The 22,500-nt window shown below is 36.5% G+C and overlaps 2 protein-coding genes across 5 annotated transcripts in view; one reads left to right on the top strand and one right to left on the bottom strand.

The window, feature by feature from the left end:
- Window positions 1-8,067, top strand: part of LOC107662461 (single Ig IL-1-related receptor-like) — a 10,556-nt gene extending 2,489 nt beyond the window's left edge. For both annotated transcript variants that reach the window (XM_016452499.1, XM_016452498.1), the window contains exons 2-9: window positions 2,787-2,991; window positions 4,088-4,215; window positions 4,389-4,529; window positions 4,622-4,765; window positions 5,529-5,631; window positions 6,046-6,196; window positions 6,277-6,454; window positions 7,040-8,067. In XM_016452499.1, coding sequence (XP_016307985.1) covers window positions 2,846-2,991; window positions 4,088-4,215; window positions 4,389-4,529; window positions 4,622-4,765; window positions 5,529-5,631; window positions 6,046-6,196; window positions 6,277-6,454; window positions 7,040-7,212 — 1,164 coding nt within the window. In that variant the 5' untranslated portion in view covers window positions 2,787-2,845 and the 3' untranslated portion in view covers window positions 7,213-8,067. The remainder of the gene's footprint in view (window positions 1-2,786; window positions 2,992-4,087; window positions 4,216-4,388; window positions 4,530-4,621; window positions 4,766-5,528; window positions 5,632-6,045; window positions 6,197-6,276; window positions 6,455-7,039) is intronic.
- An 8,092-nt stretch (window positions 8,068-16,159) lies between these two features.
- LOC107662457 (plakophilin-3-like) overlaps window positions 16,160-22,500 on the bottom strand; it is an 18,602-nt gene continuing 12,261 nt past the window's right edge. For all 3 annotated transcript variants that reach the window (XM_016452490.1, XM_016452488.1, XM_016452489.1), the window contains 8 exons: window positions 21,716-21,890; window positions 20,594-20,711; window positions 20,326-20,490; window positions 20,067-20,249; window positions 19,632-19,785; window positions 19,347-19,542; window positions 19,168-19,255; window positions 16,160-17,388 (listed from right to left, as the gene is read on the bottom strand). In XM_016452490.1, the coding sequence (XP_016307976.1) occupies window positions 17,359-17,388; window positions 19,168-19,255; window positions 19,347-19,542; window positions 19,632-19,785; window positions 20,067-20,249; window positions 20,326-20,490; window positions 20,594-20,711; window positions 21,716-21,890 (1,109 nt within the window). In that variant the 3' untranslated portion in view covers window positions 16,160-17,358. The remainder of the gene's footprint in view (window positions 17,389-19,167; window positions 19,256-19,346; window positions 19,543-19,631; window positions 19,786-20,066; window positions 20,250-20,325; window positions 20,491-20,593; window positions 20,712-21,715; window positions 21,891-22,500) is intronic.

The following is a 22,500-nucleotide window of genomic DNA, read 5'->3' as shown; positions in this document are numbered from 1 at the left end:
CTGTGATCATGATGATACACAAATCGCTCTTCCACCTGTATGAGCTTTCAGCATGTTGGCATTGTGTGTGTGTGTGTGTGTGTGTGTGTGTGTGTGTGTGTGTGTGTGTATGTAAAGCAGCTGTAATACATCATGTGATTGACCTACATCGGTAAAAGTGGCCGTAAACTGAGCAATACAGTGTATATTTGTTCTGGAACAAGAGTATGTTTTGCTACGGTCAATATTTGCTTTCATAACAATGTTTTACTTATTCTGCCAGTCTTTTCCTGCATAACTCTGAATCTTTGGTATTGACATTTATCAGTTTAGCTGACATATTTGTCCAAAGACAGTATTTTCTAGATATGAATTTATCACTGTTCTTTTTCTGGTAATTGAATCTTTTGACATTCCTAGCACTGTGCTCTACCAGTTGAGATACAGGAAATACTTGCTATTGTTTCTTCCTATATACTGTACCTGCTTTGAATACAAGCAAATTTAGTTCTGCACTTTCGGTTTCATGCTTGATGCATTATATCTATCTGGATATCGAAGATATGCGCTGTTAAATGTCAGCTTTAAGAACTGGTTGAAGGTGGAAACATATTTCATTATGGATATACAGTTAATCTGACTCTTTGTTAGGTTCCTTGGCCTGAAACACAGTACTTTACACAAGTACACAAATGCTGGGCCGGCATATTGCCAGCGTACTGTCCCATTCTACATACTTAACCTACTAAACCTAGTGTACTAGTAAATTGGGATGCAGCACCAATAATCTTATGGCCGATAACTGATAAATCACCAATATTCAAATTCTATACTATTTTGTCTAAATAAATTAAAAACAAAACACAAAAACTAAAATTTAAACTACAAATTAAATAGCCAATAGCATTTTCGCTTACAGTGGGTTACAGTGTTTGAGACTTTACGCATGCGCAGTAAAGCGGATTTAACGTTTTCCAATGTTTCAGTGTGGTTGAGAAACTGTTGGACAACGCTTGAAAATGCTAGAGAGCGTTTTTAAAACGAAAACGCCATTTTCAAATGTATCCGGATTAATGTAAACGATTTATGGTGTAGGGGGCGGGACGCTTCGGATTGTAGACAGCATTTGATTGGACTGAAAGTTTGATGAGAAGCTGAAGTGCAGGGTGATGTCATCAAAATCATTGATCCATATTGGCGTAAGTGAGAGACTATGATTATATTTTCTAAATATCCTCTAAATGCGAATGTTGTCATTTTTTTGGAGTACACCAGCTTATAGATTACCTTAAAGGAATAGGCCTAGTTCACTCAAAAATGGAAATGACCCCATGATTTACTCAGCCTCAAGCCATCCTAGGTGTGTATGACTTTCTTCTTTCAGACGAATACAATCGGAGTTATATTAAAAAATGTCCTGGCTCTTCCAAGCTTTATAATGGCAGTGAATGGGTGTTGAGATTCAATAGTCCAATAGAAGTCCAATAAAGTGCATCCATCCATCATAAAAAAAAATAGCTCCGGGGGATAATAATTAATGCGTTTGTGTAAAAAAAAAAAATCCATGTTTAAAACTTTATAAACTGTAATCTCTAGCTTCCGCTAACTGTCGTATGCGCGTTCACAAAAGAACGCCGTTCCAGCAGATGATGTAGGACGTAGGCGTATATATTTTCTAACACAAATGCATCGCTTCACTTCAGAAGGCCTTTATTAACCCCCCAGAGCCGTGTAGAGTACTTTTTATGATGTGAAATTTCTATTGGGCTATTGAATCTCAACACCCATTCACTGCCATTATAAAGCTTGGAAGAGCCAGGACATTTTTTAATATAACTCCCGATTATATTCGTCTGAAAGAAGAAAGTCATATACACCTAGGATGGCTTGAGGGTGAGTAAATCATGGGGTCATTTTCATTTTTGAGTGAACTATCCCTTTAAGGCTAACATATTGCAGATTAATTCAAAACAGTACAGTATTTGATCACTTGCTGCTTGTCGTTCATGCTACAACTGACCTACGGGGTCACTGGATTTGTTATTAAACAGCTCATTAGGGAGGGTCTGGGCTATTATTTCCCTCACCTCCCTTTTCTTGGAAAGGTGTTTTCCATCACGTCACATAGAAACAACAACTATTTTACCTCAAATACTCAGAGATTGTGCAGAGTGGACTGCAGAAAAAGTATTTGTCAAAGGTCAAACTGACTATCCTGACCTGATTATCTTGCTTCTGACCAATACAAGAAGTCCCAAAGCTTGTTGGTTGAAGGATTTATGGACCTACTCCCAAACTCTGCCCACATTGGAGTTTCCCAACCATGTTCCCAGGAATCTATATGCACAATATTTATGTTGGCAGTGAATTAAACATCAGTGTCCATAATGGACACATCACCAGCCGAGCTTTCAAATGAACCTTCATAATGAATGACCATTAAATTAACTTTTTATGAACGCATTCCCATTTTATAGCATAAAATACCATATCCATGTTGGCAGATGTAGATTTTTTTTCTCAAATGTAAGAATATGAAGCAGTGCTGATGAGAAACAGCCTCACCATTGGGTCAGAATAGAGTTTCACTCATCTCTCCTGAGATTGGATATCCTCCACAAGACTCCAGCAAGGTTACGCCAAATAAAGAAGTCATTGTTTTTAGCTGAGCGTCATTCAGGTGTGCTCATTCCATAAAGATCTACCTGTATAAAGAATCTAACAGTTTACTTGACACAAAGTGAGGTTTCATCAATTGTAACACACTGATACTCACTTGTTTCTTGTTTTTCTCTCTCAAAACAAAGATCCGCTTTGTAGCAGCGCTCCAGAGTTCAAGCATGATCGAACTCAGTCGGTTTCAGTGATGCTTGGCCACAGCGTGGTCCTCACCTGCAAAGCCTCCATAAGTCTGAACAGCACCAATTCAGACTGCAAAGACCACCTGGAGTGGATGAAGGGCGGGACACCACTTACCAACCTCACCATCTACCCTCAAAATATAAAAGACTGGTGGGTATATGATGCAATGCAGTGCCAAACACTGGATACATGCAGTGTATCGGTTATTAAAGTGCCCCTATTAAGCCATTTTTAAGGTTCCTAATATTGTTTTGGGAGTCAAAAGGTTTACATGCATGCAAGGTCAAAAAACGCTTTCGTTTTCTCAAAATATGCATTTAATATCACCTCATTTTCCAACGATTATCTAATGATTCGTTCGAAGCAGTTTTGTGCCTTTTTTCCCTCACAATTCTGAGTTCATATCTCACAATTCAGACTTTTTTTCTTGCCATTCTGAGAATTATGAGATATAAACTCAGTACTGCAAGATACAAACAAGCAATTGCAAGAAAAAGATCAGAATTGTCGCAATTACCTTTTTTATTTTTTATTCTGTGCTTGAAACAAACAAAGATAAAAACAGAATTGCGAGACGTAATTTGAATTGTAACATAAAATTAAGAACGTCTGAACTGTGAGATGAAAAAGTTGCAGTTTTCCTTTTTTATTCTGTTATGGAAACAGGTATACATACTGTAGTAAACACTATATACTTTAGTGCATACAATTTCTACACATTATGCAGTGCTATATGTTTCAGTCGGTAGTGTGCTGCGTTGTTCTAGCAAAACTTATTTGTCTCAATTATTTTAGCAAAGGCCATCCATGTTTGTTGGAAGTAAAAAAAAAAAAGTTTGTTTTAAATAGATTTTTAACCAAATTTTCTGTAAAGGAGTCCACTTTTGGCTATTTGATTAAATAATCAGTGAAGGGTGAGACGTTAAACATTTAAGCTGGGCTGAAGTGATTTCTGTTTCAAGTCAAGCAGATTGCATTTTGGGACATATTGTATGCTCCTCACAGTGTACTCTTGTTGTATATTTCATATTTTGGCATTGTAGATCATCAGTTTTCTCTGAATGCATAAAATTTGCATACTGTTTATAGTACACTTACTAGGGAAATACAATGAGTAGTATGCTATTTTGAACACAGCCAATACTGATGCTTAAAAAATGTGCTTCATTTGGTAACGTAAATTAACTTTTTTGTCGAGTCAAAATATTGTTCAATATGATTTTATATATACATAAACACTTGGCAGGCACCCTGATGATGGTCACATCATTAGGATCAGTGAATTAACGCTGACCCTGAGAGATCAGGCTGATTTTGGTGTCTATTTCTGCATGGTGAGGAACAGCACAGCGCAATTCAACTTAAAGGAATACAGTAAGAAACTTGTTTTAGCCTTTTAATATTGCCACCACATTATACTATAATTCTCATATTCTTCATCCATTTATCCTTACAATTGCCCTAAAAATAAAAGTGTAAAATATATTCAGATTCTTTCTGCAGTTCTGTGTACTGTATAATAAGGTTTATTTCATTTTTATCCACAGAATCCCCAAGTCACACCGGGGCAGTGGTGGCGTCAGTGGTCCTGTTGCTTGTCCTGGCTCTGGCAGCGGTGGTCTATTCCAAGTGCCGACTCAACTTTAAACTGTGGTATAGGAACATTTACGGAGAGTATGAGCTTAATGGTTAGTCTGCATTCTGTATGTTAAAACCCTTTTTCATCTGTGGTAACATATCACTTGCATTTCATGATGATTTTTTGCTGATTTTTTCTCAGATGGCAAAATGTATGATGCCTACATCTCATATGTCAACAATGAGAATGACAGGAAATTTGTCAACTTCATCCTGAAACCTCATTTGGAGAACAAGTACAGTCATAAACTGCTGCTCAACGACACAAACATCCTTCCTGGAGCTGGTAAATCTAACAATTATAGTCAGATTTAAATGTCCATAGCGTCTATTAAATCAATTGCATGAAGATTTAAAGGTGCTGCATGTAATTTTTTGACTGTACTATAGCAAAAAAATGCCATAATATGTTTGCAGATATTTAGGGAACATGTTAAGTTCACATACTTGTGTGTCTGAGAAGCAGTGCTACAGCCAGTTATTCTGCTTTGAAATGTGTGTTCCGTGTCAGAATGTGTTTTTGTTTTAGTCTGTGTGATTCTGCCCACTGCCAATTTGCCCAATAGTATTTTGACCCCCCGGGTTGCCAGTTGATGGAAAACACAGCATATTGCAGCCATTAAGTGAGCAAATGAACCGGGTCAGAGGTCGCAGATTCTACCTGAACTAAAAAGGCATCCATCTAAAAATCTCTGTGACCAGAGGCATATTAAAATGCAGATAAATCACCTTATAAACTTACAGTATAAGGCTTGTTGCCTGCTATTGTCAGTTGTGCTCGTTCATGTTGCGTGTCCTCAATCTGGCAACCCCTTGTGAACATCGAGTCGGGGGCAGGAGAAACTACTCTCCAATAGTTTGATTTTGGACTGCAGTACCCATTTCAACCACTAGCTGTCAATATTACATACTGCACCTTTAACTAATATTGTACATGAATAAAATTAAATGCAACAGTAAAGTTATAGTAAAAGTGCATATTCAAAATACATGTCATTATTATTATTATTATTGATTTTTTTTTTCAATCTTTTCATTTTCATCCTCAGAGCCATCTGCAGAGCTGCTGATGAACGTTAGTCGCTGTCGCCGGATGATTGTGGTTCTCTCTCAGTCGTACCTGGAGCAGGAGTGGTGCACAACCAACTTTAGGTCAAATCTACAGCGTATTTGCATTATTTCACCTCGTTTATACTGTCTCGCTCTCCACCCTGCTTTTATACAGTACTTAGCTTCAGTGTCCATAACTAAAAAGCCACATTTTACAATGTGTTGTTGATTTATTGTATGTACTAACGAAAAATTAAAAGTATAAATAACATGAAATTAAATTATTCAAAAAATTCATTCTATTTAATTTCTGTATGTTCTGTAATTTCTGTAATCTGGTCGTTCAGCTTTTTCTGTAAGAGCTGTTAATAATTGGAATAATTTCCCGATTAATATTAGACAGTGTCCTACTTTTAAACAGTGGAAGTTACATTTAAAAATATAGTTAAAGAAGAAAAAAATTTTTTTTTCTTAATGACATGAGCTTTAACGTTAGATGCTATTTTTAATGTTTAGACAGGGTCTGTGGCACTTGATCGAGCTGTCGAGGAAGCCCATCTTCATCATATTTCAGTCACAGCAGAAGCAAATGAGCCAGGACATCAGTCACCAGCTGAAACAACACCAGCCCCAAATCACAACCCTCACCTGGGGCGCACACTCCATAGTGAGACCCTTGCAGTGCTCAATACATCTGTGAGATTTAGCGTAAGAAGAAGCCTAATCATTCTCGTTCCCTTCCCACAGATCCCTTCTTCAGGCTTCTGGAAGGAGCTCGCGTTGGCGATGCCGCTTAAGGTGACGTTTCACAGGGAATCTGCCGGCGATCCGCAGACTCTGCTGCAGGGCGATAAAGATCCCATGCTCACGCAGCAGCCCGATTACCTGGACTGCAGACCGGACCCCGATCCCGCAGGAGACCTGGGTACGAAATGTGCTTCTTCTTCACCCAACAGGGTTTATCTTCATTCAGTGTCATTCCAACAATGACATATGATCTGGATTACGCTTCCTTTAAAAGGATAGTTCACCCAAAAATCATTCAATCATTTACTATGTGACTTTTTAGTCTGTGGAACACAAATTAAGATATTTTGAAGAATGCTTCTTCAATTTATTTTAGGGTGAACTGTCCCTTTAAGACAAACCATACACTTTTTAACACTAAAGCCTACTTTATTATATTTAATATGCAAATTTCTTTAGATTTACGCCTCTAAATTATTAACATGATCAAAACTTTGCTGAAAAAACAGTTGTACACAATCTACTACAGTAGATGTCTTCTGTCGTACGATTGATAGTTTATACTTTTGGTCACACTTTATTTTAAGGTCCAATTCTCACTATTAAATACGACCTTTGTCCTAATAAACTGGTAATTTGCTGCTTATTAATATGCTAGTAAAATTGGCCCTATAAATATCAGCAGCTTCACCAAATTGCGTATTTTCACATAAGTTTACATATAAATTATAACATTTTATTGTAAAATGTGTTTCCTTCACAGGTTTGCGTTTGCCCATCTACAAGACCCTTCCCTCCAAAGCTCCGGTGCTTCCTGCAGGTCCCAGTGTGACGGCTGAACCCAAACCCCCAGAGATAGACGTGTCTGACCTCGGCTCGAGGAGCTACGCCGCACGCACTGACTTTTACTGCCTGGTCACGGAAGACGATATCTGAGGCACACTGTCACTGTTTTCTTTGTTTTTGTTTATTTAGGCATGCACAGTTCTTTATGCTTTTATGCTAAATGTTTTAGAACATGTCATGTACAGTCAGGGATTTTGATTCTGTACATATTTTAATAAAGTTGTGGAGTCCGTGTCCATGTGTTAATGCCTGCTTCCCTACTACATACAGTAGTAGGCAAAAACAGTATATGTTCATAGTATTCTTAAAAACTGTAAAACTGATAAGGGAAAAAGCATCATGTGTCCAACAGTAATACTCGCATCGAAAAGACAAACAAGGGGCATAGGACATGTGATATAAGCGATCAACTGTATCTAAAAAGTAGAGTCATAAGAGTCATTTGCTTTTGAATCGGACACTGGTCGCACTGTATATGTTATTTCGTTATACTAAGGTTAAGTTTTTGTGATTAACTAGTTGATTAAGGATTCATCAGACTGTTCTAAACTAGTAACTCCTAAGTTTGATTTTTTTTCTTCTTTTGAATGATTTAATAACCGGATCTACTTATTTGCTAGAGAAGGAAACTACTGACATGTTTTCTTGCCATAACTTCATAGTACAGTCTTGTATCTCAGTACACTTAATTTAGACTGCGTTCACAACATGTTAAATATGATTTCTTTTGACATGTTACTGTAGATTGCAATAAGTATTACTGGTTATGAAAGGGACCTCAAGAGGGCGTTGGCTTTAAAACCCATAAGAGCCCAGACCAATGTCTCCTTATAGGAAAATTATGGGGCATATAAAACATACCAAATGGACCACTTATAACATGTTTCTGCAGTTGTATCTACTTGTGAAAGATCTGTAATGTGACATTGGGAGTTTATGATACATTTTTAATGTTACATATATGTTACATTGGGCATTTATTTCTCAGTTGAAAAAAAAAAGACATTTTTGTCAGTTTTTTTGCTACATTTTTCCTGTTTATTTGCTTTTCCACAACATATATCAAAATTATTACTTTTCTGGGAAGATAAAACAAAAACCTTTTTCAGAAGTAATACAGTTTTGCATTTTATTTGCTTTGCCACAACATATTTCAAAACCACATAACTGTGACCATTACATTTTACAACAACTCTTTTGTAACATTCAAGTATATGGTTTAACCAGAAATTGATTTTTTTGATTTTGATTTTTCACAACTTCAAAATGTGCTAACTGAATAAAAAGAAATAACTACCTCACACTGGAGGTTAAACATGCACGTAGTGCAATAACATTGCAAAAATGTGTATATTGTGCAATAAAACTGTATACAAACAAACAATACAATGCTCCGTGAAATAAAAACTTGATCACTCTGATCAAACCATTGTTATCACCTTAATCACTTTAATTTCTTCTATGCACAACGCAATATGTTAATTATTGTATGCAAAACAATGAAACAGCTCTTAGCATTTATTGCTATGCAACAGCATATATGATTTTTCTCTTCAATGTTTTGCTCTTCAGAGTTAGTTCTTGTATGCAATGCAGTGATGTGTTATCTCATCACTGCACAACGGACTAAGTTACTGCAATGCAATATACATGTTATGTGTTATCTCTTCAATGCATAACAGATGAGTAAGTTCATTCATCGCATCACCACATCAGTTATGCGTTATCGCCTCTGTTCATGTTATTCTCACTACAAAAAACATAAAATAACCTTAAAATAGGACCAACATATGATATAAACATCTTGTTTTAGTTACAGGTATGCAAAATAGTTTCAAAATACATATCATTATCAATGTAATTCATTTGACATTATTTTTATGTTTACATTTGTTGAAATATGCTTTGAAATGAGCAGCAGTAATTTAAATATATAACACTAAAATAACTGAATCAGCTAAATTAATTGAGCAGTTCATTAACATTTTTCTTAATGTGACAAAAATACGTCACATCAAAATTCCACCTACTGTTTTAAGGTTAACAGCCCAATGTGACGTATATGTCACCACAATATTTTCGTAACTTGTTTTATATCACTTTGTTCCAAGAAATGTATTAAAATCAGGTTAAGTGTAATCTAGGATATGTTATTAAAATATTAGAATTGTTGCATGGGTTAAAACATATCTTTAGTAACAAAACCAAGCATTTTTAAAAATTGCTGACACTGCAACATGTGCTAACTAGACAGGCAACCATTTTGGAAATGTTGCCATGGCAACAAAAATGCACACATTGTCATATGACTGAACCTGTGTGTTCCTTATATGTCACTTAGGGACTAGTTGAAAGTGAGGGATAATGCTTTAAAAAGACCTTTCCAGATAAACACCAGTGGTTGTGACACCCGTGTCACTGCGGGTTCTTATGGGTTAACAGAGGCACCTCAAAGACACCAATAGTGACAGGAACCTCAAGGCAGTATTACAGTGCCTTAAACTCCCAGTGAGCAAGCCAACAGCGACAGTGGCAAGGAAAAACTCCCTACAAAATTAAATGTAGGTAGAAACCTTGGGAGGAACCAAGACTCATCAGGGCGGACCCATCCTACTCTGGCCGGAAAATATAAAAATACTACCTAATTGATTTATAATATTTATGGCTAGATGATAATCAACAAAATAACCGCCCAATTCGAAAATGGCTATTGAGAACAACTCTTACATGTGTTCTACAGGACTTACCTGTTTTCAACAACTCTTACCTGTACTCTACAAACCTTACCTGCATTTCACAGGACTTACCTGTACTCTACAACTCTTACCTGTACTTTACAATTCTTACCTTTAGTCTACAAATCTTACCTTTAGTCTACTACCTGTAGTCTACAACTCTTACCTTTAGTCTGCAACTCTTACCTTTAGTCTACAACTCTTACCTTTAGTCTACAACTCTTATTTTTAGTCAACAACTCTTACCTGTACTCTACAAACCTTACCTGTATTTCACAGGACTTACCTGTACTCTACCACTCTTACCTGTACTTTACAACTCTTACCTTTAGTCTACAACTCTTACCTTCAGTCTACAACTCTTATTTTTAGTCAACAACTCTTACCTTTAGACTGCAACTCTTACCTTTAGTCTACAACTCTTACCTGTACTCTACAACTCTTACCTGTACTTTACAACTCTTACCTTTAGTCTACAACTCTTACCTTTAGTCTGCAACTCTTACTTTTAGTCTACAACTCTTATCTTTAGTCTACAACTCTTACCTTTAGACTGCAACTCTTACCTTTAGTCTACAACTCTTACCTTCAGTCTACAACTCTTATTTTTAGTCAATAATGCTTACCTTTAGTCTACAAATCTTACCTTTAGTCTACAACTCTTATTTTTAGTCAATAACGCTTACCTTTAGTCTACAAATCTTACCTTTAGTCTACAACTCTTACCTTTAGTCTGCAACTCTTACCTTTAGTCTACAATTCTTATTTTTAGTCAATAACTCTTACCTTTAGTCTGCAACTCTTACCTTTAGTCTACAATTCTTATTTTTAGTCAATAACTCTTACTTTTAGTCTACAACTCGTACCTTTAGACTGCAACTCTTACCTTTAGTCTACAACTCTTATCTTCAGTCTACAACTCTTATTTTTAGTCAATAATGCTTACCTTTAGTCTACAAATCTTACCTTTAGTCTACAACTCTTATTCCACCGGCGCGCCACTCAGCGTCTGAACGTGCCACAGAGCACCGCTCACTACTTTTACAGTAAATCACATTATATTTGTCCCAAATGATTGTTAATGTACATAATGACTTCATCCTAGGTTGGAAGATTGTGTATTGTGCATTTTTTTGCAAAACGTTCTGTGGCTCTAAGACACTCCGTCCCATCACACAAAACCAACAAATGTAACGTAGACTAACCATGTTCCGTACACTTTTCGCTATTCGCCGCACGCCAGCGACCATTCCTCCGTTATTGAAAGACAAACAAGCATGTTTGTGTGATCATTCTCTGGAGGAATACCCATTCTACAGTTCACACTTTGATTGATGTCTTTAGGACCAATAGTTTTTGAGAAAAGTGGGGAAAAGTACCTCCTCCGCCAGTGTACGGAAGATGATAAGGGTTAACGATGTTCCGTACAGGCTTATAATGGTGTTCCGTACAGCGCGCATAACTTGATTTTATTGGCGAAAATGGACATTTAACTGATCAGCTGTGAGCTGTTTATTTATTTTAACTGAATAAAACATTATTTAAATGAATAAGAAAGATGAGTACCTTTTTATTTGATTAAAATGTAAGTTAATTGCTGCTTTAATAAAGGACCATGCGAGTTAGTCATGATTGTGTCATGATATTAATTATGGCATGTGAGTTAAGCATGAACCATGTGAAACGTTAGTGAATAACATTTCCATATCTTTCTGAAGACAATATGAATATAAATATCATCACTGCATGCAGGATGATGGGCAAACAGCATCTGTGCTGACAGATGTGCTGCCTCTCTGCTGCCTGTCTCAGGTGAGAGTGACGCTAAGTGGTCATCGCCTGCAATCGAAGTTTAAAAATTCCCATTTCAAAGCATTTATTCAACAAAAGGTAATATATTTAACAATTTGTGATAACATAATATTCATTTCATAAAGGCTGTAGTACTGTGAGAAACATAAATTAAATAGAAATGTACATTTTCGCTGCTCTAGTAGTCTCCCCACCCAAGCTGCAGTATTGAAGTGTAGCTTGCCCACCGTCCATTTTCAAGCGCAGTGGGCGCACCTAGCAAACTTACTGAAATCACACTGAAACAAACGGCGGGTGGGTCTCTGTCTTGGTCGGGGGTGAAAGAGGGAGAAATAAGGATGACACAGATATATAGTTTATGCACGACCTGGAAGTATTTATTCAGCGATCGGCGCTAAAACATCATCTGTACGGAACATGGTTAGTCTACGTTACCTTTAGTCTGCAACTCTTATTTTAGTCAAAAACTCTTACCTGTACTCTACAACTCCTACCTTTAGTCTACAACTCTTACCTGTACTATATTACTCTTACGTATACTCTACAACTCTTACCTGTACTACACAACACTTACCTTTACTATACAACACTTACCTGTACTATATTACTCTTACATATACTCTGCAGCTCGTACATGTACTACACAACACTTACCGTTACTATACAACACTTACCTGTACTATATTACTCTTACATATACTCTGCAGCTCTTACCTGTACTACACAACACTTACCTGTACTATATTACTCCTGCATATACTCTACAACTCTTACCTGTACTACACAACACTTACCTGCACTATATTACTCTTGAATATACTCTACAACTCTTACCTATACACAACAACACTTACCTTTACTATACAACACTTACCTATACTATATTACTCTTACATATACTCTACAACTCTTACCTGTACTACACAACACTTACCTTTACTATACAACACTTACCTGTACTATATTACTCCTACATATACTCTACAACTCTTACTTGTACTACACAACACTTACCTTTACTATACAACTCTTAGCTGTACTATATTACTCCTACATATACTCTACAACTCTTACCTGTACTACACAACACTTACCTTTACTATACAACACTTACCTGTACTATATTACTCTTACATATACTCTACAACTCTTACTTGTACTACACAACACTTACCTTTACTATACAACTCTTAGCTGTACTATATTACTCCTACATATACTCTACAACTCTTACCTGTACTACACAACACTTACCTTTACTATACAACACTTACCTGTACTATATTACTCTTACATATACTCTGCAGCTCTTACCTGTACTACACAACACTTACCTTTACTATACAACTCTTACCTGTACTATATTACTCCTACATATACTCTACAACTCTTACCTGTACTACACAACACTTAGCTCTCTCAGAAGTGAAAACCACTGCTGCAGTGAAATACTTTTCTCCTACAACACTTACCTCCTTTCTGACACAAATAACTGCTCATCGTAATCCTTACCTGTGATTGAATCACTCACAGACTTTTCAGCAGCACATCTCTGACTCTGCAGCAACATTTCTGGAGGATCCTACAGCAAAAGAATGAAAACGTGCAAATTGATAAATATATACATTGAATATATTAATGACCTAAGCAATAAACTAGATCATTGAATAAAATAAAATAAGTGGTTTTTGAAGTGTGTTTTATACTACAATAATTTCACCCTATTTTCTCTCTCATAAAGTCCTCAAAACACTGTTTTGTGCGTGTTTACTGTGTTGATAGCAAGATGCTGAGCGCCACCTTGCGTCTGTATCATCATACTGCAACGTATTTTAATCACAACATATATTACATTTCTATTGATGCAGCCATGTCAGATCACAAGCAACAAAACGTTTTGTATGGAAGTGAAGTGATCTGAAAATGTGTTTAAAAAAGTATAAATAGCAGAAGTTAATGGTCTAGCTTTGCATCCTCGGGTGTCATGGAAACAAATCTACATAATAAGAAACGTTCACGCTAAACAGCGAGAATCCAACAAATACTTAAAACACTTCCTGTTCCCTGAAAGTTAAAAAAGACCCATTTCAAAACCGATATAAATAGGCCTATCCTTGTAAGTTCAGAGGTGCATTTCTCTATAACTCATATACCTCCAGTGAAAATAAAAATAAACATATTTTTGTGTGTGAATGTTTAATTATTACTATTAGTTAAATCATAATGCAGATGTTTCAAATCACATGCAAAACGCATAACCTCTTTTATAGATTTGAATTAGACTGGTTTTCTGCTGTAGGAGAATCTCACACAACTCAAGAGTGATACATCTTTTTTATTGCTGTTGAAGTTGAAACTTGCTGATCTAGCTGTGCTATAGGCCTACCAGACTTTACATGTAACGTTGGTCTAAAATGCTTTTGAATGCGCCTGATGTAATGTATCATAGACAAGTAGCTGAAATGTTGCTAGTGAAAGAGTCAGAAGCTTGAACTTGTCTTGCATTGTAATGTAACTTGATGTAATTTTGATCTTCAAGTACTAAATCAGACGAAGCATGTTCAGTAGGGGAAACTCTTCCTTTTTTTCTGTTGGTGCTAAATAAATGTAGAAAGGTTATAAATAGGTTACTGTGTGTCCAAACAGATTATAATATTCAAAATTATGATAATTCAAAAAATATATAGGACATTAGAAGACTTTTAATGTATGATATTGAATATTTTTATACGTTTTTTGGTACTTTTACGATATTTACTAATATCTCGGACACTTAGACACTATTGCCTGCGTAATTAACCCGACAATGGCACTGGTAAGTGAAATTTTAGTTTATTGCCTGAGGCTGCATCCACACCACTAGGTGTCAGCATAAGCCAGCACGAAATGTTGATTGATTCCACCAGTAGAGGGCAGCATTGTAACATCAGCCGTTTATTAACATTTGACACTTGCTGTAAACAGCCTAAAACCATAATGTTTACACTAACACAACTTATATATCATTTAGATTAACAATTATCATTACATATGTTATCAAAAGATAATGTGATTGATAAAGCCAAACAATCCTTTTATAAGTGGCACCGTAACTTTAAACAAGTGGCAGCACTAAGTATAACTAACAGTTATAAGTATGAATGGATGTAGAATGGGAGTATAAATCCTGAATGGAAGATTAATGACATCACTGCACTTTTTCTCCAAAAACTACTATCAGTCAACACTAGCAAAAGAACAGTCTGTGACACTCGGTTGTGGGACGGGTATGAAAAACACTGAATGTTTTGTACCCTGTGTTGAGGTAGCTGCCCTTGTCATTGCCAGGAGCTATGTGACGGTTGAGGTCAAAATTCCTAAAATGTTCAACATGCAGTACTAAACAAAGGCTTTGTTGTGATTCAGATGTCATCAATACATACTTCTACTCAGAATATCCAGACATTATAGGACAGTCTATGATTTAGAGATGTTGTAAATGTGGCGGCTCATGAGCAAGTCATGGGGTTTTGCAGTAGGGTGTGGCAGATGATTGTTCATGTCGAAGCAGAGAGAAAGTATGTAAATATGAGTGGGCCGGCATTAGTGGAGGACAGAAACACGCCAAACACACGAGAAAAGGACAGGGTGGGATAAAGACATTTTAACCGTTTTTGCTGACTTGTGACAAACACAAACTGCTGCAATCAGCATGAATGGGAATTTCTGTTAAGAAACACCATAAAGAACTTTTCTACATAAATGCAGATTAGTATATTTTTAGTGTACTGTCCCTTTAAAATATCCTAATACAGGATTTGTTTTCTGACAAAATCAGGTTGACAAAAACACAAACTCTCTTTAGTTCCTTTTTATTGTTTTTAATATGAACATAGGTCTATGACACTCAGGCACCATGCATTTTACAATGAAATGATGATGAATTATAAAATATACTAGACATTCGATCATCAAAGGCTTTGAAAAGAGAACATTCCATGCATTCTTAAAGGTCAGAAAGTTCAAGACCTCTCTGCAGAATCAGGTCTCCATCCAGTAAAAGCATGTCTCAAATATTGAAAGACTGCAAATCACTCATAACAGTCTCATAACAGTCAATGTTGCATACACACCAGAATAAATATAATTTGGAAACATACCAACCCAAACCAAACATTCAACATTTGGCATCCATAATGTAAAGCAGAGAGAAAGTATGTAAATATGAGTGGGCCGGCATTAGTGGAGGACAGAAACACGCCAAACACACGAGAAAAGGACAGGGTGGGATAAAGACATTTTAACCGTTTTTGCTGACTTGTGACAAACACAAACTGCTGCAATCAGCATGAATGGGAATTTCTGTTAAGAAACACCATAAAGAACTTTTCTACATAAATGCAGATTAGTATATTTTTAGTGTACTGTCCCTTTAAAATATCCTAATACAGGATTTGTTTTCTGACAAAATCAGGTTGACAAAAACACAAACTCTCTTTAGTTCCTTTTTATTGTTTTTAATATGAACATAGGTCTATGACACTCAGGCACCATGCATTTTACAATGAAATGATGATGAATTATAAAATATACTAGACATTCGATCATCAAAGGCTTTGAAAAGAGAACATTCCATGCATTCTTAAAGGTCAGAAAGTTCAAGACCTCTCTGCAGAATCAGGTCTCCATCCAGTAAAAGCATGTCTCAAATATTGAAAGACTGCAAATCACTCATAACAGTCTCATAACAGTCAATGTTGCATACACACCAGAATAAATATAATTTGGAAACATACCAACCCAAACCAAACATTCAACATTTGGCATCCATAATGTAAAAAAAAAAGTTTATACAAAAAAAAAATACTACATGTAAGTAGAATTGCTTACCGTCAAATTAATGCACATTTTGCACCATGTACAATTACGAAAAATAGGAAAATTCGTAAATGAACAGAAATTATCATTTGGCATATAGAGTGATGTTTTAATCAACTTAGTGGGTTTAAATGCAACATTTCCATTCAAACATTCAAAATTCAGATGGTATTTTACCATGTATCCTCATATCATTATAGTTATTATTAAACCTCCTATTATTATTTGTACACAAAATAATAATACATACTATCTGTACATACAACACCAAAAGAGAAGAAAACCCATTAGATTTTAAAGCAGAATAGTAAGAAATAAGCAGTTTTGTTAAGACAAGAAGGCTGATTAACAGTCCGAATCTGTCCGGCCTGTGTTTAAAACATTTATGTGTATTATAAAACATATTACAGCCTTCTTATATTATCTATATCCTCACAATTCCAATTTTCCAGCTAAAATGTCTTCCCCACCATCATGATACAGATATTTTAAAAGTGCTTACATTCCCATGATATAATTATTATATAATGGATAGTCTGTGTTTCTGTATATTAATAAAAAAAATACAGGCAACAGCCAGTATAAAAAAGACATATTGCAATAAATCCATGAGGATTTTTTTTTTTTTTGAAAAATAACAAAAATACGAGGCTAAATAGGAAGTGTTCATCCTATATACAGTAGCAATAAAGTCTTGTGTGTGTTATCCACTTTTTCGTATTTCAGAATATTTGTATTGCTGGTGTTCCGGTAGTGTTTTGAGCTTTCTTTATCCATTGTCCTTATTAAATATCTTCCTGATTGACAATATAATCCATTCAGATGCCCAGGTCTAAAAAAAATCTTCTCTCTGGAACCCTTTCTGTAAAACACAAAGCAAAAAGCACCTCATGAGAGAGTGACGGGCAAATAGTTGTTCCAGGTAGCACACTAGCTAGCATCCCAGATTTGAAGTAAAAGAAAGAACACGTTTTTTTCACCCGTGGCGTTCTGTGGTGTGTTAGGACATGCTCACGAGGAAATCACCTGAAATCTACATCGCCAGGGTGTGGCTGAACATCTACCTCCCATATCAACATGCTTTAAGTGTGTATGTTTGTGTGTTTTGGAAATAAGCAACTCAAATATGAGTGTGTTATTTCCCGTTTGATTATCTAGTACGATATGTGTTCATTCGAATGTTTGTGTGAATGTGTGTGTGTATGTGGGCTTTTAAACAGTCTTCAAATAACTGGAAAATGTCTAGAGGGCAGGGCGGAATGACAGCAATCGTGATGTGCAACTGTACTAGTTTGTAATGACAACACAAAGACACATTCTGAGTGTGTTCTTTTTTTCTAAACAATGAAAATGACGAAAAAATGGTAAAAAAAAAAAAGAGTTACATTTTTACAATTTATGAAGTAAATGTGAATAGTGCTTGGTGTGTAAGTCAGGTTGCTAGATTGCTATATGGTTGCTAGGGTGTTGTAGGTGGTTTCTAGGGTGTTCAAAAGGCTCTCAAATCATAAGCATCCACTCTCTATGATATTCTGGCCTCTAGATATGGCTCAAGTCTCTTTTTATGTAATTTTCACTCATTTTCAAAAATCTTAAGTTTGGTCATTTAGTGCATGATTTGACAAACCATGTGATTTGAGATCATTCATGTCTGTAGCACAAACATTGTGGGAACAAGCTATGCACCAAAGTTAAATACATAGTGTAAAGTCAAAGACCACTGCTGTATTTTTAAACAAAACACTGACACCTACTGGTGTGGATGAATTACACAACACCAAACGTTTTAAAATACAAATGCTTTTTCTGGTGTATTTGTCGTCTATAATTAAAAATGATCTGATTGTAGGTGAGCTAGCGAAATAAAGTGACTTGTATTTAGTTAGCTGTGTGATCTCAAAATGGTGGCCATTATTAGGGGGCGACCTGCTTCATCTAGAATATGTTTTTATTTTATTTGTATTCTGGTCCATAGATATGGCTCGGTGGCTATTTCAATGTAAATCAATGGATGAAAATTACAACGTTCAATCATTAAGAAAAGGGCATGATTTGACAAGATGTTTTTCATTCATGTCTGTTGCACAAACAGTTATGCACCAAAGTTTAATACTTAGTATTTTGCTTGATAACACAACAGTGGTCTCAGACATTAAACTGACACCTACTGGTGTGGATGAATCAGGAAAGAAGGAAAGTTTTCAGCAGTGTTGCCAAGTCTGTGTTTTTCCCACAGAATTGGGCTACTTTTTGCTGCCGCGGGTTGAAGTGAGATTTCGACCTGGAAGGATGGTTTGACCCTCCAGAATGCGATTTTGGAGCCATTTTCTCCTGGACTGGGCTAGTTTTGGCTGTGATTGCGCTAATTTTGAATACCAATTGGGATGGTTTTGTTATGTAGTCCTGGCAACCCTAGTTTTCAATTACACATACTATTGTAGAAATGGTTTATTTACAGGCACATTTGTGTCACATGACTACAAATGTCTAATAATAGCGATGTGATTAATTTTTGGCTGGTTTGGCTGGTCACTATGTAAAATATAAGTTTCATGTGAGTATACGTCAATTTTTAAACACATTTGTCAAAAACCTTTTCAAAATACATTATGTATATAATTTATTTGATTATAATCCTTACGTTTCTGTAATCTTTGTGTAGTTTCTTGTACTGGAACATGTTGCTCAGCACTGTTGCCGCAGCTTTAGCAGCTTTCAGTTTACCAGGGCTAGATGAAAATTGAAATTGCAATGTTAGTTTGGAAACAATATAAATTAGTGTTGATTTTTGTTGTATATTTGGGTGTCTTTTAGTTTTACCTGCTGTCATGAGAGGTCTTGATGCCCACCAGCTTGGGCAGACCATCGAAGAAGGCGATGTCTCGTGCAGCCACCATGCTGCTGGTCACCAGGTTGTTCAGGGCTCCACAGACGTTCACCACCACGTCACTTGACGACTCCTTCTGGCGGCCATCGATGGGCAGTTTGGTAAGCAAGGGATTTACCACCTTTGTGGCTAAAATGAAAGAAATAGAACAATGAGCTTCTCTAAGGCCACAGAGATGTAATGGACTGAAGTTTTGTGGCAAAAGAAGGAAGCCTCACCCATGTCGTTCTTGTCCTTGGCATGAAGGGAGAAGTTTCTGAGTAAGCCGGTGAGAGAACGCAGCTCTAGATTGTTGTCGGTCCTGAGGAGATCCAGAATACCAGGCAACATCCTATTCTGCTCTAATGCCACACGACTCAAGACGGACGCCCACTGAAATATAAAAGAGAAGTTTAATCGTCTTTTTCACGCTAAGCGCTCTGGATTTTTTTTTCTCAGAGTTGAAGAATGTTCAACTTTGGGTAAAATGTAGCGCTCATCACTGTCACTTTTTACTCAGCCGTCCAATCACAGTCGAAGAGGGGCGGGGCAATGACCAACTGTCACACATCCTGCTTGTACTACGACTGTGTTTTCAGCAGATCTCCTGGCGTTTTCCACTGGCTAAAAGCGCTTTGGTGGACACACAGCTTAATGTGAGGTGAACCCCTTACCCTCTTGTCTCCAGCTGTGAGGTTCTGCAGGGCTCCGGCTGCGGCCTCTCGCGTTGTGGAGTTGATCTCGCAGCGCTGCAGCACCTGGTTATACAGCTCCACTATCTTAGGGTGCCAGAGCCACTCGATATCTGTGGGCTGCCGTGACACTTCTGTAAATGTGGTGAGGTCCTGATTTTGTCTCTGGAAGAAAAGACAAAATATGAGATTAAGAATGAAAATAGGATCGTTAAAGAGGAAACTGAAAGCAGCTTCTTACATCTTTAGCCTTCTTGCTATTAGGGGTGAAGCAGCCGATAGCTTCTCCTTTTGAGGAGCTCTGAGCTCGACTCGGACCCTCCAGCCGCAGAAGTGCTGAGGGGGGAATCTCAGTGTACAGCTGATAGGACAGATTCCTCAACACACACACTGCGTTCTCCACACCCTGAGCGAGGAACACACTCATGAATGGCCATGTGAACACACACCTCGCAAGAGGAGGCAGCAACAGAGGCAGAATATAAAAAAAGAGGGTGCTACACAATTACCTTCTCCTCCACTTTAGTTTCCGGCAAGCATTTCTGAATATAGCCAACCAGAGCATCTATAAGGCCACGGGTCTCCCTCATCTGCTGTCTGGTCTTCTCATTCACTGAGCTCAAGTTTCTGTACAAGGAAACAGAAGGATACATAAAAAGCTGAATCTCACAAAAACATTTCCAGATCTTCTTTCACCAGAGAAAAAAACTATATATTATATAAATATAGTTCTTAAAATATATATTTTTTAATTTTAAAAAATCATTTAAGATACCATTATTCTGTGGTAAATCTCATTACATTTTCTTTAATCTCGAAAATATATTTTCAAAAATAATTTGCTTAATTGTCATGAAAATAAAGTCACAATGCAATAAATAAATAAATAACAGTCCTTAAAAATAGTCCCAAAAATAGTCCTAAATAGACCTAAAAATATCATTTGTTTTCTAGAATTTAGTAAAAATAATAGTCCTAAAATTGAATTATTTTTCATAACTTTCCAAAAATAACAGTTGTAAAAATATAATTAAATTTTCTATAATTTTCTAAAATTAACAGTCCTAAAAATAGGCTTAATTTTCTAAAAATAACTGTCCTAAAAATAGAATACATTTTCTATGGTTTTCTAAAAACCACTGTCCTAAAAATAGATGTCTTCTTTTATAATTTTCTTAAACTAAGTGCTTGAATAGAATATATTTTTAAATAATTTCCCAAAAATAACAGTCCTAAAAACAGTATTAATATATTTTATAATTTTCTTAACGCGACAGTCCTAAAAATAGGTTTAATTTTCTATAATTTTCCAAAAATAACAGTTCTAAAAATAGAATTCATATTTTATACTTCTCTAAAAATGACGTCTTAAAAATAGGTTTCATTTTCTATCGTTATCTAAAAATTACTATCTTAAAAGCGGGCTTCATTTTCTATAATATAGTTTGGGTTGAATTTTGCGTTGAAACATGACTCTCAAGTAATCCTGTTCTCAGGTTTACTAGCAGGGATGTAGCTAGAGGGGATTTTCATTCAATGAAGTCTGATGAAGTTCCTGCAGGAACAGGAACAAGTAAAGGGGAACTCAAAACTGTCTGTGTGTGTGTGTGTGTGTGTGTGTGTGTTTGTACCTGAGACAGCCGGTGGTGTTGAACAAGATGTCGGACTCTGAGGGGCTCAGCTCAATGATGTCCTGGTCCCCGGTGCCAGAGAGGGGAATCAAAATCTTCTCTGTCAATTCGGCAAGCGTTTCTCGTGCCAGTTTTTCTTTCAGGTTATCCTTAGAGGACAGATTCCACAGAATACCTACAGGGAATGAGAGCAAAGAGGAGAGAAAGATAAAGAGAATGAGGAAAAGAGCATGGGAAAGTGTCGTGGGAAATAGATAAGAATTTGAATACAGATAAGAAAAAAAAAAACAAGAGGAGGGAAAAAGTGAGAAAAAAAATCATAAACACTTTATAACTACAGCAACCGTTTCAACTCATTTCACAAATTTACAACCTCCTTAGCTTACGTTATGATGTCCAGGGCCGTTTTAACCATAGGGCTAGGCGGGGCTGAAGCCCCGGGGCCCGAGCAAGGAGGGGGCCCGTGATTGGCTGTGGAGTAGATTGACTGGAGCGCCGATCGCCAAAGCCACCACGCCCCCCATTTATTAGCGCTGTTATTTAGTTGAGCTTTTCCGTAAATTCCATGCATTACCATTTGGAAATTGAAACGTAAAGTCTGAATTTGGTTTACCAATCAAATGCATTTATTCTATATTCCACTTTTGAACGATATGCGCGCGTATCTATCAGGTGATTGCTGCCCAGTATGTCTGCATTCACCTCTCTTCACTTTGTTCTGGAGTAATCTGGAAATGGTCGCGCAAAGAACAATTCAATAAGTAAAAATGTCAGCAATTCTAAAA

Source organism: Sinocyclocheilus anshuiensis, unplaced genomic scaffold (genome assembly GCF_001515605.1).
Source record: "Sinocyclocheilus anshuiensis isolate Anshui unplaced genomic scaffold, SAMN03320099.WGS_v1.1 scaffold807, whole genome shotgun sequence".
NCBI lineage: Eukaryota > Metazoa > Chordata > Actinopteri > Cypriniformes > Cyprinidae > Sinocyclocheilus > Sinocyclocheilus anshuiensis.
Note: the sequence above shows the minus strand (reverse complement) of the source record. Positions and strands in the feature narration are given on the sequence as shown.